Source organism: Lithobates pipiens, unplaced genomic scaffold (assembly GCF_037356315.1).
Source record: "Lithobates pipiens isolate NorthernLeopardFrog02 unplaced genomic scaffold, aLitPip1_a1.2 Scaffold_28, whole genome shotgun sequence".
NCBI classification, from domain to species: Eukaryota; Metazoa; Chordata; class Amphibia; order Anura; family Ranidae; genus Lithobates; species Lithobates pipiens.
The window spans coordinates 60,386,268-60,401,354 of record NW_027507789.1 but is presented as its reverse complement, the minus strand read 5'-3'; the positions used below and the strand labels follow the sequence as shown (position 1 = coordinate 60,401,354).

The following is a 15,087-nucleotide window of genomic DNA, read 5'->3' as shown; positions in this document are numbered from 1 at the left end:
CAGCTAGGTAGTACAAATGAATTTTCGGAAGAGCTGTGCCCACTAAGTTCAGGTTTTTAAGGGCCTGCCAAGATAGTTTGTGCTGGGAGTTACCCCAACTGAAAGAGTCAAGTATAGATTCCATTTATTTAAATGTGCTGAGCGGTATCTACAGAGGGGCATAGCAAAGCATATACTGGAGCTTGGGCAGCAGTATCTTTTTTTCTAGGTTAATGTGTCCCATAACCGAGACAAAGGAAGGACTAGGTCTGTGTTTTAGATTTGAGTGTTGTGTATAGGGGTTCCAGGTTAAGTGTAACGTAATCTTGTGGGGAGCGAGTGACTTGGATACCCAAATATATGATCTGGATAGCCCTCACCAAGGGTAGAGAGGCCTGTGCAGCTGTTGGGGCTCTTAGGTCTAGAGGGAGAATTTGGGATTTATCTCCATTAATTTGCAGCTCAGAGAATTCCCCAAAATATTTATTAAGGCGCAATGCAGCCGACAAAGAGGACTCTGCATTTTTCAGATACATGTCATTTGAGTAGAGGCTAATGGTTTCCACTAACTGACCTGAGCATAGCCTTCTAATGTCTGGGCGTGTTCTAATCGCAATTGCCAAAGGCTCCACAGCCAGCACATATAGCAACAGACAATGGGCACCCCTGTTTAGAGGAAAGGGAATAGGAGACCATACCGTTGACCAGGATTGGAGCCTGGTATAACAGCTCAAGCCATTTAACCTCCTCCCACCCACGCTATAGCCAAATGACAGCTGCAGCACGGGCTTACATTGCCCGAAGGGTATCTATTGACGTCCTCCGAGGAACCCACTTCCTGTATGGCTCCTTGGGCACACAATGGGAAAAATCTGTGATCATTGTGTCCCATGGTCAAAGCCAATCACAGAAACACATTGGGCCCACACAATAGTTCAAATAGGATAAAAAATAAAATAATACCTTTTCTGCTGTGGGATCATTACCTCAGTATGCAACACCAACACACAGAGCAAAAGGAAGCCTAAAACCATTCCTAGGGAAGGAGGCAAACTTCCATCTGCATCCGATGGGGAGATTGTGAACAGGTAATGACATACTAACCCCTCTCCATGGCATGCCAATATGGGCATTGGGTGCCAAAGAGGCTGATGTCAATGAATATTGGGCACCAATGCTTTAGAAAGGTTACTTTTTTTATCAGATTGCTGCACTCTCACTGCACCCTTGTCATTGAAAATACCAGCTTGCACTCCTGGTGTGGTCATTTCTGAAAGGGGAGCTATTATGAACATGTTTTTAGCTTTTAAAAGCCCACATTTGGACCCTCTCCAAATCAACTTTCTTCCCCCTACATGTAGCCCTCTGCATTAGTGTTTTTTTTTTCCTTGTTGTATTATACTTACATATCCCAGATGTCTGAAGATATGGCGTCACAGGATCCTCTTTTCTGGGCTGGACAGTCATAAGTAATACAGTAAGCAGCATTCACATGACGCAAGCTGCAATCTCTACATCACATCTCTGAATGAAGGTTGCCATTATAACACCCCCTCAAGGGGAGGACCCATGACTACCTGCACTTACAGAATGTCCTTAAATCCCCACATTGATTGATGCTGGGTACAATTCAACCTGAAAAACCGAGGATATCTTAAGGTGGAGAAAAGGTCTAAACTGAAAAATAGTTTTGAAGCCAATTTTTTTTTTTAATAACATTACTTTCAGTATTTTAATAGATTTTCCCATTTTTTGGGATTGGACAACGAAGGAGCAGCTGCATCCTGATGAGATAAAAACAAAGGAAAAGCACCTGTGTTTAGAGGTGTACAAGGTCAAATAATTTATTAAAAACCCTAAATTAGGGCCATGTACACGGATAAAATCAGGCTCATCACTATATAATGAGTGTGCGCTTCAGCTCCTAAATCAGCCTGCTCTAGTCATGGACTTTGAGGACCACCTTAAAATTTTTAATTTTAAAATTGGGGGTACTTACTACTTACCTTTGCGCCTGCCATCCCCTTTTTCTTGCATCCTGATGAGGCCATCCCTAGAAACATGCTGAAGATCACAAGAAGCTGATATGTAAAATTTCAGGTACATGTTATAGTTTTATTATTTTTGAAGTAGATCCCTGTCAAATACTGTCTGTGATTCCACTAGGCAGATTAACTCTTCAGCTCTCCTGGTAGTTGACCATTGTCACAAAGACAAAAAGATGGATAATTCCAAAATGACTGAGTTAACACTAGAACAGAAGTTCTAGCAATGGGAACACATGTTCCACTGACAATATATTTAAGGAATTCCACTAATTTTGTAGGGAATTCCTCATATTTCCATGTGCATCTTCAGGACAGGAAGTGAAGGAAATTCATGGACACAAAAATCGAAAAAAAAAAAAAAAAAAAAAAAAAAGTTTTGGCTACACATACTGTACACACCTAAATGAAATGGTGATTTTAAGATGTAAATAAAACATTTGAAGGAAAAAACACATTTCTAAAATGAGTCCATTCATTTTATTCTTGTTAGAAAACATAAAAAAAAACACATACAAATTAAAGAAGTAAAGAATATTTAAATTAACATTGATCACAGACTGTAGTATAAGATACACATCGGTATAACTTGAATTTAAGAAGACTTCCACAGCTTGGATTTTTTAAACTGGAATTATTTGGCAGTCCAGAAAAATCTCAGGGATTATCCTAACATAAAAAGCATATTTTTTTTATTTCTGGAGAGTAGTAGAGTCTGCTTAGAAGGTATATTTACATTCCATAATTTCTTGGGGAGTAAAATCCGTTAAAAAGCTGCTGAAATGCCTGGAGAGTGAGAAAGGTTACATAGGTGCTGGATATTTGAAACTAGTAAAAAAAAAAAAAAAAAAAAAAAAAAAAAAAAAAGTGTTTCAGAATGTCAGTCAAGAAAATGTATGTTCTCTTCCAGGTACCCAATGGACATTTTTGACAACTATTCTGTTACCCCAACTTTCCATATACAGGGCAAATGTAGCAACAAGAAAGGGCAATAAAGGAGGTGCATAAGGCATCAACATCCTCCTACTTAAAACAAACATTTTCCCCACAGCCACTTGTAAGATTTAGACTTTTCAGGCAGCCCTGTACCTACCTGCTTGGCAAGAAAAAATTATTAGTCATTAGAAGGAACATTAATTACTCATAACTTATTGGAAAGAAATTCTGGATCCAACGCAAGTCATGATGAAGAACACCCTTCCCTTGCCCATACTAGAATGCAAGTAGCAATTTTGCTTCATGAATGAGACTTTCAGTTACCATACGAGCTGGAAAAGAATGGTAACCTAGATTTGTGACCTATAAAGCTTTGCCTCTTTCTGTAATGGTTTCTTCATTAGTTGAAGAAACAAGACCCACCCATTAGTGTCAAATATAAGAATAATCATTCATATGAGTGGTACTGGTCACCTTTCAGATGGATAAAAATAGTTTGTTCCGTTTTCTGGATCAGGGTGATGCTCATAAGGTCTTTGTTTAATAGGGCAATTCAAAAAAGCAGCAACCACGTCCAAAGTGCAGTAACTAAAGTTGATCATGATTGAAAGCGATTAGTAAAGCACATGGCATTCTTTACAAATGATGCAACAGAAAATAGATAGTAATGTTCAATTGTGTTATAGTATTGTAGTTATCAAAAACAAAACCGGTATCCATAAATGGATAGACTGACACACTCTTAAAATGCTGGATGTCTTCGTCTTTCATTATTCATCACTAACCCAAAATGAGACCTGACCATGGGTTCCAGTTCACTGGTAATTAACTTCGTGAATACTTGTTCGGGGTCAATTACTCACAAATGAATGAGTAGATAGTAAATAATTAGCAGATGTTTTCATGAGATGGTCATGGTCACTAGCCCAAGGATTCATCTTGGGACAGATTTTCTCCAATGTACTGCATTTGTAGGCTTTCTTCTGCTTTTGGAAGAGATTTTCTTCTTGCATGAATTGAATACAAAATTTGTGAAAAACACACAAAAAATAATAATAATAATAATAATAAATAAAAATGGTATGCAAACACACACACCTTTCAGACATCATTATTACTACACTATACTTTATTTAAAGTGACCGATGCCTGATACAGTTTAAGATGGCCCACCGAGCATATTTCACCCCCTACAGACTGCACAAAATGAACCCCGCCTCCCCGCCGGGATGTTGGCGTTGTGGGACAATACCGGGGGACTTCATTCATATTTTTTGGACCTGCCCAGCCATTGTTGACTATTGGAAGGAGATACTAGGGGTCATTACACAGGTCACCTCCATATCGCTCCCACTCTCTATAGAAACTTGCATACTGGGCCTGCTAGATCAGCTAATTCCCACTGTGGCGCGGCGCACCCTAGCTGGGCTACTTCTCTTCTATGCCCGCAAGGCCATTGCGCTCAGCTGGCGTAAGCCCACTCCTCCCCCTCTCTCCCTGTGGAAAAAATTGGTGAACGACAGCCTGCCTCTCTACAAGGACTGCTATGTTAATAGAGGTTGCCCGCAAAAATATGACAAGGTCTGGTCCAGCTGGCTGGCGGATGCCTCCACGGCCTCAGACCCATAGCCTACTTAACGCATTTTCGTTTGTAAATGAATAGGAATATGCACTAGTGGAAATGTTGTATGTCTGAGTAGCATGGTTTAGTCCTGAGTCATCCTACTGCACATGGAGTCGGCTCTTTGTGGCCGGTGAGATGCCTTGAATTCTCCGACATGTTTTTTATGTAATGCACTGTCTTATATTGCAACTCTTTACACGTCACGCCTGTAACACTAATCGTGACCAATGTATGTGTTTTTGTTTTTGTTTTTGTCTGTCTTGTTTTGCTTTTGGTTACTTGTTCACTGTCTGAAATTCCAATAAACAGATTTGCAAAAAAAAAAAAAAGTGACCGATGCCATGGTCTACTTTAATATGCCTACAACCAATAAACAGAGCTGAACGTAAAACATTCTATCTCAATTTTGTAGTGGGTGGTTTGTTTTCCCTTGAAGGCAACTATATTAAAAGTCTTATTTATTGTCTGCACCAAAGTAAAACTCTCCATCCAAGAAAATCAACAGTCTTCAGTACAGAAGAGGCCATCAGAATTTGATGTTCAGAATTCAATGCACTGCTTTAACCGTTTTATCAATCATATAAAAGGGCCTTCATTTCCACTCTGAGAAAGCCACACATCCGGTCATGCACTGTATTTTCTTTAGGCAGATGTGGTTTATGTTGTAGTTTAAGAACCTGTTCCATATTCACTGTAAAAGACGTTCTATACAACGCTTTAGCCTTTCAACCTTTTCAACCTCTGTTACCATTTGGGGAAAAAAAAGGGGCTAAAAAACAGAATTGAACTTGAAGTCTCCGTCATTCCTATAAAATGGTGGCACACTATGTTCTCTGCAAGATTCTAGCAGCAGCAAAGGTAAGTCGGACTTGTTAGCACTCCCCCGTGAGATAAGGAGCAGTCTCTCCCCCAGTGTTTATGGTGTCAGTATCACCTGGATGAGCTGCGTTCTTTGCTCACACAGTCATCCTGCGTGGTGATATCTCCATTGCCCATCCCACTACATGTTCTTCTCTTTTTTTTTCTGTGGGCCATAGTCTCTGCTCCAGAGCTAGAGTCATCCTGTGTGAAAAAAAGAGTGAAAACCATTTTAGGATTATAACAATTTACTATATATATGCCATATTTATAAACAATCCTATAGTGTTAGAACATGAGCCCCTGAAAAGGATCTCACTTTCTGGTGTTTGACACATTTACAAGCCCAATTTTATGGGGGGGGGGGGGGGGCAGTGGCATGGGCATAAGACGTTCTACCTGGCAGTTTTCCCTTTTAGTTTCAAACCCCACTAGGCTACGTGGATTTTCTGACTTTCGTCCAACAATGGTTTTCCTAAATCAGTTTCAGATGCCTGCTGTGTAAGGCAATATTCTTGATACTAATGTCAAACTTCCGGCGCTACAGTTCTCATGCAGTGAAAGGATCCCGTTTATCCACCCTTTCCTCTCCCTTTATCTGACCAGAAAATACAAGACTCTGTAGTTGAAGGAGAAGGGAAGAGCAAGGACACATGATCTCAGTATGTATTCTGTTCACAGAATAAGAGGTGTTTTGTGAAAGGACAAGGGAAAAGGGAAGGTAAAATGATTGGATCTGTTCATTGCATGAGAGCTGAGAGTAGTAACTGGCAGGAATGAATCTAGAATTATAATCACACAGAAGCCATCTGGACCTAGGAGAGCCGTCAAAAAAAAAAAAAAAAAAATTTTAAAAAATGTGTACACTGCAAAATAGTGTGAAAAAAAATAAAAAATAAATAAACACACACACACAAATTGTTTTTTGCTGGAAAATCCACCGACTCACTTATACTCTCCTTACCTATGCTTCCCCATAACTCCTAACCCTGCTGGCTCTATGCCATAGTTTAGGCAGGGTTATCTACCTTTCATGTAGAAACATGGCACATGGGCCTGGTGCCAAAGTAATGCACCATAGAGGGGGCTCATATAGGCTTCCCAATACCTGGAAGCACTGAATAGTTCACGGTTCCTCTTACAATCCAGTGCTGTGCCTGCTGCTCTCTCCTCTCACAGGATACAGAGAGGATACAGCAGAAGGAGTCATTGGCTGCTGTCAATCACAGGGAGCAGGGAAGAGCCATACGTCTATGGGAGCATGTAGCCCAGCTCAGAAGCGAACCCACACGTCTGCCCCATAGCAAGTGAACCGATATGGTGGACCAAACACAGGAGGAGCCTGGAGTGCGTACAGGGGACACCAAAACAGGAGGTTCAGGACGCTCAGTGCAACGCTTCCCCCCGGGCAGCCATCCAGCGCACTCTGATCGCATTGTCCATCACAGATCGGGTAAAGGGTCAATCACAGAGGCTCTTTACCATGCGATCAGCTGTGTCCAAAGGGCAGCCAATAGCTGGCAAGTGTGGCAGAGGATATTTACAATGATAATCAGGGCACTGATCAGTGTCCTGATTATCAGTGTAGACCCAAAAGTGTCAATTAGTGAAGGAGAAAAATGACTTATTTGCACAACTTTATAAGAAAAACTTTATTTTCAACATTTTTGGACGTTTAGCAAAAAAACAAAAACAAAAGACCCAGTGTTGATTAAATGGCACCAAAAGAAAGCTCTGTCTCAAAAAAATTGTAAAAATTTAATTCATGTACAGTGTTGCATGACCATGCAATTGTCATTCAAAGTGAAACAGGGCTGAAAGCTGAAAATAGACTTGACCAGGAAGGGGGAGGAAGTGCCCTGTATTGAAGTGGTTAACTTAGTGGGGGGGGAAGAGAAGATAAATGCTCCAAAAAAGGTTAGGGGGTTGGCTTTAAAGAGACACTGAACAGGCAGAACAGAGTACATTTAATACGGACTAGGGGCAGTGAATTGCCACCACTTTGCTTATTAGTTGCCATATTTTCCCTAAACACATGCTGGATGGTTGATGCATTATAGTACACAAACTTATGACATAAAAATGTATGAATATAAAATGTTGTAGAATTATAAGTGAGAATTTTAGCCTAAAATTATTCTCATATGTAAACACTAGCCTTCATATCCTGCACTGCAAAATCGCTGCAACTCACTCGGGGTGGAGGATGGCTTTTGAATATGCTTGAATAAAAAAAAAAATCAGGTGAATCAGCCTGGATACAACCTTTTTATATAAATACCTCCCTTGGTACACAAGATGCAATAATAAATATATATTATGGCCACCTCATGTGTACAGAAATTGTTAATCACATTATTTGCACTTAGTGCCATTTATAGCTGCGGGATTTGGCTTTACCAGAGATCTGTCACAATATATTAAAACCATTGCCCGAAAAGGACTCCCTAAAGACGTCAATTGTAGTAATGCCTATTATCATGTCCTAACAAGTGAAACTTAACTGCTTAAGGAAAGCATGACAGAACAATATGTTGTGTGCCATTTGTCTAACAAGCACACATAATTACTTCCGTCAAGGCTAAGCTGCGCTTGCAGCCCCTGCTTTCATGAGTAACAACATCTGGTTGTAGCTCCGATCATCACTGGTAGCGTGTACTTTGCACCGAAAAGATGGATATAGGAAGGTTGTATCAAAATGACAGACATTTCCAACACTCATTGCTCACTAACCAAAAAAAAAAAAAAAAAAAAAATAGTTAATCTCAAAAATACAAGTGGCTAAAAGTTCAAAATTAGACAAAACATAAAACAGATAGCTATTAGAACAGCCAGTCTTGCGATCAGTAAAAAAAAAAAAAAAAAAAAAAAAAAAAAAAGTGAAGGTGGAGCTCCACCCAAAAGGGGAAGCTCTGCTTGTTTGCTTCCTCCCGTGCCACATGTGGCACCTTGTTTTTGACAGGTCCCCCTTCTCCTTCCCCCGGCCCCTTCACAAAGCGCAGCTCACTTTGGACATGCACAGTAGGGAACCAGCTGTGAAGCCACAAAGCTTCACTGACTGTTTTCCCTAGAAGAAATGGTGGCGGCAGCACCTAAGAGCCGATTGAAAAATCCACTGGAGTACCAACATTGCGGGATCCCTGGACAGGTAAGTGTCCTAATATTAAAAGTCAGCAGCTACAGTATTTTTAATGGCTGACTTAATTTTTTTGTGGAGGGGCTGGAGCTCCGCTTTTTACCAAGGAACCTATTTATAATGGACTGTAGATTTCGCTATCCGTTTTAGGCGATATACCACAATGTTGGTCTGTGCCGTGGCCTGTATTTTGAGGCCAAATTATAAAATGCAGGTCACAGTATGAAGTTAACGTTCACTTGCTTCTGTTACTTATGGAATTCAGACAAACATGGTTTTAAAAAGAAGTAGGGCCACAGATCTCCTGTGCCCTACTACTCCTGTGGGTCACAATCCTGTGATCCCTATTCAGCCAACAGCAGGAAAAACTCAGCTATTGGCTGCCACCACGGACCTGGTCCAGGCTCAGAGAGATCCTGACATTGTCGTGCGCCACAGAGCCTGAACCAGCCACTTCCACCGCCTCCACAGGCCAGCATTTTAGTAAGCGCTGAAAGGGCAGAGCAGACAGCCAGTGACTGACAGTCACCACCTCTCTGCTCACTGAAGACCGAGATCCAAGGGATCATGCAATCACTCAGTTTTTGGTCTTAGATTCAGCAGGGGAACAGATACAGCATCAAGCCAATGCGAGTCAATACCCTTACTTTTTTTTTTTTTTTTTTTTTTATTATACCCAAGGCAGTCAAATAAATGGTGGAATAAATGTCACATTTAAAACCTAGCCTCACTTTGGTATAAACACTCCACTGTGATGGCGCTGTGTACAACTTATGTTACTTAGCCACAGCCAGACATGAATGCATATACAATGGCTAAAGTAACTGCTACAATCCCTGCAGGCTTCAGATTTAAAGACGCCATAGTCCAATGGGAGTTTTGCACACAAGGTAATGAGCATTGTGCTTCCAATCAAATGTCAAACGTCAAATGTGCACAAAACCGAGAATGTGCAAGAAAGCTCGTTGTCCAACACCCACAGCAGCTAAACACGATGAGCCTGGATCTACCTGTATTAGAGGTATACAAACTCCCTGTGAGCATATTATTGATCTTTCCACCAGTCTCACCTCTGAGCCAGATTCTGAAGAACTTGAGGAAGAAGAACTAGATGAATCACTTGAAGAGTCAGAAGCAATCCCTGTTGATTCTTGCAAATCCACAGTATCTGCAAGAGTTGCCAGCTCAGGACGTTCCTGCTTCAAGATTCTGTGAATTTAGAGGGAAAACGAGTAAGTAATAGTAGAAAAACACAAAAGGACAGCACAGTTTTTTCACATTTGGTCAACATAGAGGTGTGACCAAGAATTGTCACAGCCAAGCAGTACAGGGAACGAAGCGTGCACTACGTGTAAGGAAACACTTATGGAGGTCCACATCAGCTGTAAAAGCACAGGTTAAAAGATTTGCCATCCTCAAAAGCTCTGTCCCAACAGGTCAGAACATGACATGATCAGTTGCAGCAAACATTCGTCAGCTCACAGTTGCTTTGGTGAAGGTTCCCGCTAATAGTAAAAAGTAGAACTATGCCAGGTGCAAAAATAAGCCCACAAGCTTTTCCTAGGGTTCAAATAATAATAATAATAATAATTTTTTTTTATTACACAGAAAAAAAAAAAAAAATAATTATATATATATATATAAAATACACACACACACACACATCTATATACATACATATACACACTAGCCCCATGACAAATTTTGAAAATACATTCAAAAGCTTTTGTGGAAATTATCTACATGCCTCTGTCGGATGCATGTGCAAACATCTGAATGTTTGATTCTGTACATTTCCACTTGTTCTCAATATGCAACATAAAAGCACAAAGAACTCAACCCTCATCATGCAATGACTGATTTCACTGCTCTCAAGCCACATAGAGCAGTGATAACTAATGCACGATATAGAAGGCTATCAGTACTGGATGATGTTTTAACTCCTCTTCCATGGCAAGGAAAGTAGGGACCAGTGTTACCCGATATATTTCATGATTTTAACAGCTTTAGACATAGGGCAACATAATATTTTAGAAAGTAGAACAAACCACGAACTTCTTGAGAATCCCTGATATAAAACCTCTGCACTGTAGTTCAGCTTTGTCATCTATTGCATTTAAAGGGGATTGTAACCCCCCCCCCCCCTTTTTTTTTAGGCAAACATGTCATACTCACCTGCTCTGTGTAATGGTTTTGCAGAGTAGCCCCGATCCGCCTCTTTGGTTCCCAGGCGGTGCTCCTGGCTACCTAGATAACTTGCCAAGCAGCCCTGCTAGATAGCCCAAACATGTTGGGTTACTCTCTTGTGGAATCATGAAAAAGTAATTTCATGGTCCAGCTGCGACATGCACCATCCCTTTCCCTGTATTCATTCGGGTAATGTAATGTGATTGGTGGCCTCAACGCTAAATATGGAGGAAACCGATGCAGTAAAGAGATTGTATTGTTTTTAAATTATATGGTTGGAGGTATGTCAGCACAACCTCTCCTTTTAAATGTAATCAATATTAAAAACAGGAATGGCGTGGGACTTTTTTTTTTTGGTGCCAGATAAAACCAAATAAGTTTAAAAACATGTACATTTTATTCACAGAAAAGGTTAAAATGCATATGCACAAGTTACAGATGCAAGTAAATAAGCAAACGATAGTGTTACATTGTACTGGATTTCAAATGCACTTGGGTCTTCTACATGTTTTGCCGAGCAGGCTTCTTCAGGGAATATTAAAGAGCAACAGTACAAACAGAGCTCCAACAACTTCAACCCAGATGAAACAAGGAGGCCAGTGATGTGTAGGGAAAGATACCAGAGTTACGAAAGGCGAGGACCCCCACGGTCCAAAATGGGTCACCCATTCCCCCCGCACAACCAGATGGGGTCAACCGCAGAGGGAGCACAATATCATAGGGAAGCTTTAGTTAAAAATATTATTGTGGCAACAGTGCCTGGGAACAAAAACCCACCCAGATTGGATATAGCTGAATTATCCACTGTAATACGGGTCCAACTTCCAATCAGGAGATTAACTACTTCAATACAGGGCACTGTCCCCCCCAAGCCAATTTTCAGCGCTGTTGCAATTGCGCGGTCATGCAATGCTGTGCCCACAAATAGAGCTTTGTGCTTGTGGTATTTGATAAAAAAAAAAAATGTATTTATTTATATTTATATATATATATATATATATATATATATATATATATATATATATATATATATATATATATATATATATATATATATATATATATACATACATATATATATATACATACATACATACATACATACATACATACATACATACACACACACACACACACACACACACACACACACACACATATATATATAGTTTGTTACAAAATTTGGTAAATAAGCAAGTTTCTCAAATGGGCACCGATTGGCATTCCTGGTGGGCATGAGTGGCCATCCTTGGTGGGTCTGCACTGATAATCAGCGCAGACCCCCTCTGTCAGGAGAGCAGCCGATCGGCTCTCCTCTACTCGCGTCTGTCAGTGTAAGTGGAGGAAAAGCCAATAAACGGCTCTTCATGTTTACACTGATCAGCTGTGATTGGACACAGCTGATCACATGGTAAAGAGCCTATGACAGAGGCTCTTTGAGATTGGAGATGCAGTGTCAGGCTGACACACCGCACCAACAATTAACATGATATGCACCCCCGCATAGGATGTCCAGTCAGGATAAATTAACCACTTTCCAGCCATTATTCTGCTATATGGCAGGCGGGAAGTGGTTAAGAAAATCCCCACTTTGCTCCCACATAGGAACGCTTCCCAGGCTCCGGCCTCTTGCGCCATCTGGGTTGAAGTTGTTAGAGGTCCCATTTGTACTGTTGCACTTTAATACTTACTGAAGAAGCCTGCTCAGCAAAACATGTAGAAGACCTAAGTGCATTTGGAATCCAGAACACTATAAACACTATTGGTGGCTTATTTACTTACATGTATTTGTATGTGCATATGGATTTTTTACTTTTCTATGAAAATGTACACGTTTTAAAACTTTATTTGGAGGATTTATCTGGCACCTAAAAAAATATCACTCCATTCCTGTTTAAATAATGGTCTCGAGGCTCTGCAGGTTAACTAAAGAGGGATTCCATCTAAAAAAAAAATATTAAAAGCCAGCAGCTATAAATACTACAGCTGCTGACTTAATAAATGGACACTCACCTGTCCCGGGTTCCAGCGATGCCGGCAGCCGAGGCCGATCGATTGCTCGGCTCTCGGCTGCTGCCGCCACCATTCTAGGTGAGGGAATCAGGAAGTGAAGCGAATCGGCTTCACTTCCCGGTTCCCTACTGCGCATGCACGAGTCGCGCAGCGCAATAGGAATTGTCCGCGCTGTCACTGGGACCCGTGTGTGTCCCAGCAGACAGCGCAGCAGGACAGGAAATGACAGACTCCCACGGGAGTCTATGCCCAGAAGTGGGTGTAAATACCTGTCTTTGACAGGTATCTCCACCCCCCTCCCCCCTGTAAGGTGCCAATTGTGACACCGGAGAGGGGGAGGGTTCCGATCAGCGGAAGTTCCACTTTAGGGTGGAACCCCGCTTAAGAACACCTGCAGGCATCAATAGTGCCCATTTCTCATCTTGCAGGTAATTTGTACACTTGCAATAACATAGGTTTTCTGTCAATATCATTAATATTTCCCAACTTTTAGGCCTCATTCACACCATGGTACAGGGATGTCAGTTTTCTGCACACGTTCTGCAAGGGCATAAAAAAAAATAAAAATAATAATTGTTACAAAATTGTTCTCTACTTTTCGCTGTCCAGAGCAGAAATCTTCAAAATGTAAGCAATTTTCTGCACATGGAGAAAAAAAAACAAAAAAAAACAGACATGACAAACATTGGTGTGAACGAGGCCCATAACTGATGCACATGAAAACTGATGTCAACATGCATAAAAACTCACTCGTTTACACCATACATGCATAAAAACCGATGGAAAAAATGTGCAGAATGCACTTGCAGAGACAAGTTTACATTAGTTTTATATCAGTTTTCATGCACATCTGTTTTATGCACAGAGTGACATCACAACCTGTGTCCTCATGGTGTCATCCGTGCCCACCATTCTTTCTTTCATCCTCATCTGTACCGCTATTCTGTTGTCCTCATCTGTGCTGCCATTTTGTCCCCAATCATCAGTGTCGATATTCTGTCCCCCATATCAGTGCCTGCCAACACATCCCCTCTTGCAGCAGACATGATGTAAAGTAGGTGGGCAGTATAGACACAGAAAAATAAAATTAAAAAAAAAATTGCAATAAGTGATTATCGATTGGTTTGCGCAAAATTTATAGCGATTACAAAATAGGGGATAGTTTTAAGGCATTTTTATTAATAATTGTTTTGTTTTTTTGTTACTAGTAATGGCGGCGATCAGCGATTTTTATTGTGACTGCGACATTATGGCGGACATATCGGACATTTTTGTGACCTGTCATTTATACAGCAATCAGTGCTATAGAAATGCACCGATTCCTGTGTAAATGGCATTGAAGGGGTTAACCAAGGGGTGGCAGTTTAGGAGTCAAGTGTGTCCTAGGGGCTTGTTACTAACTGTGGGGAGCTGGGCTGTATGTTAGTGAACACTTATCTCTGCTTCAATCACAGGAAGCAGAGATCAGTGTCACTTGTTGCTAGGCAGAACTGGGAGATGCTTTTTACAACGGCATCTCCCTGTTCTCCTTCCCCGTGAGATGATCGTGGGTATCCTCGCGGCGATAGAGTCCACAGGACCCGCAACCGGACTCACGGGGGTCCCGACGGGCCACGCGCAGGCAGGGTGGCAAATTCAACTGGATGTACCTGTACACCAGTTTGCCTGCACGTGCCATTCTGCCGACGTACATCGTCGTGCGCTGGTCGGGAACTGGTTAAGAAGTGGTGGCAAAAACACGTCAACTGCAACATTTTTTTTTTTTTAAACTTTCTGTAGGGCTTTGGTGAAATATCAGGGATCTAAACAGACCTGATACATCACTTTTGAGAAAGGAACTGAGAATATTCCTCAATCCTTTGCTATGCAGTCCCAACTGCACTGCAGAATGAATGAGCAGTATCTATACAGAGGTTCCATTTATTCATAAACTGAAGCATAGTAAATGTTTACTACACTTCAGTTATGTATGAACACAGTGAGTGACCAGTACTGATCACTATGTTTATTCATAAAAGGAAGGGGCCTGGTAAATTTCATTTACCGACCCCTTCAACTGATCTGTAGTCTAAAAAATCTGTTTGTCCGGAGCACCTGCCAGCAGTATTTGAGGGGGGGGGGGGGTCAGGAAAGTATGAAGACTCACATGGTGGACCAGAGGGGAAAATCGGTGCAGCAGGAGAAAGGGGGGGGGGGGGCGCCCCAATTAGAAGATCTGATCATCTGTGTGTGGGTGTCTCCCTGCAGCCGCTTCTCCTCCTTTCCCTCCGGCTTTCAGAGGCTGCAGAGAAAGACATACGACTGAACGG

General features: G+C 41.3%; 1 protein-coding gene across 1 annotated transcript in view; it reads right to left on the bottom strand.

Moving 5' to 3' along the window:
• Positions 1-2,481: 2,481 nt before the first annotated feature.
• The window catches only part of JMJD6 (jumonji domain containing 6, arginine demethylase and lysine hydroxylase), a 41,460-nt gene continuing 28,854 nt past the window's right edge, over positions 2,482-15,087 (bottom strand). The window contains exons 5-7 of the mRNA XM_077459283.1: positions 9,649-9,787; positions 4,925-5,646; positions 2,482-4,109 (exon numbers count right to left, since the gene is read on the bottom strand). Of these exons, the coding sequence (XP_077315409.1) occupies positions 5,515-5,646; positions 9,649-9,787 (271 nt within the window). The 3' untranslated portion in view covers positions 2,482-4,109; positions 4,925-5,514. The remainder of the gene's footprint in view (positions 4,110-4,924; positions 5,647-9,648; positions 9,788-15,087) is intronic.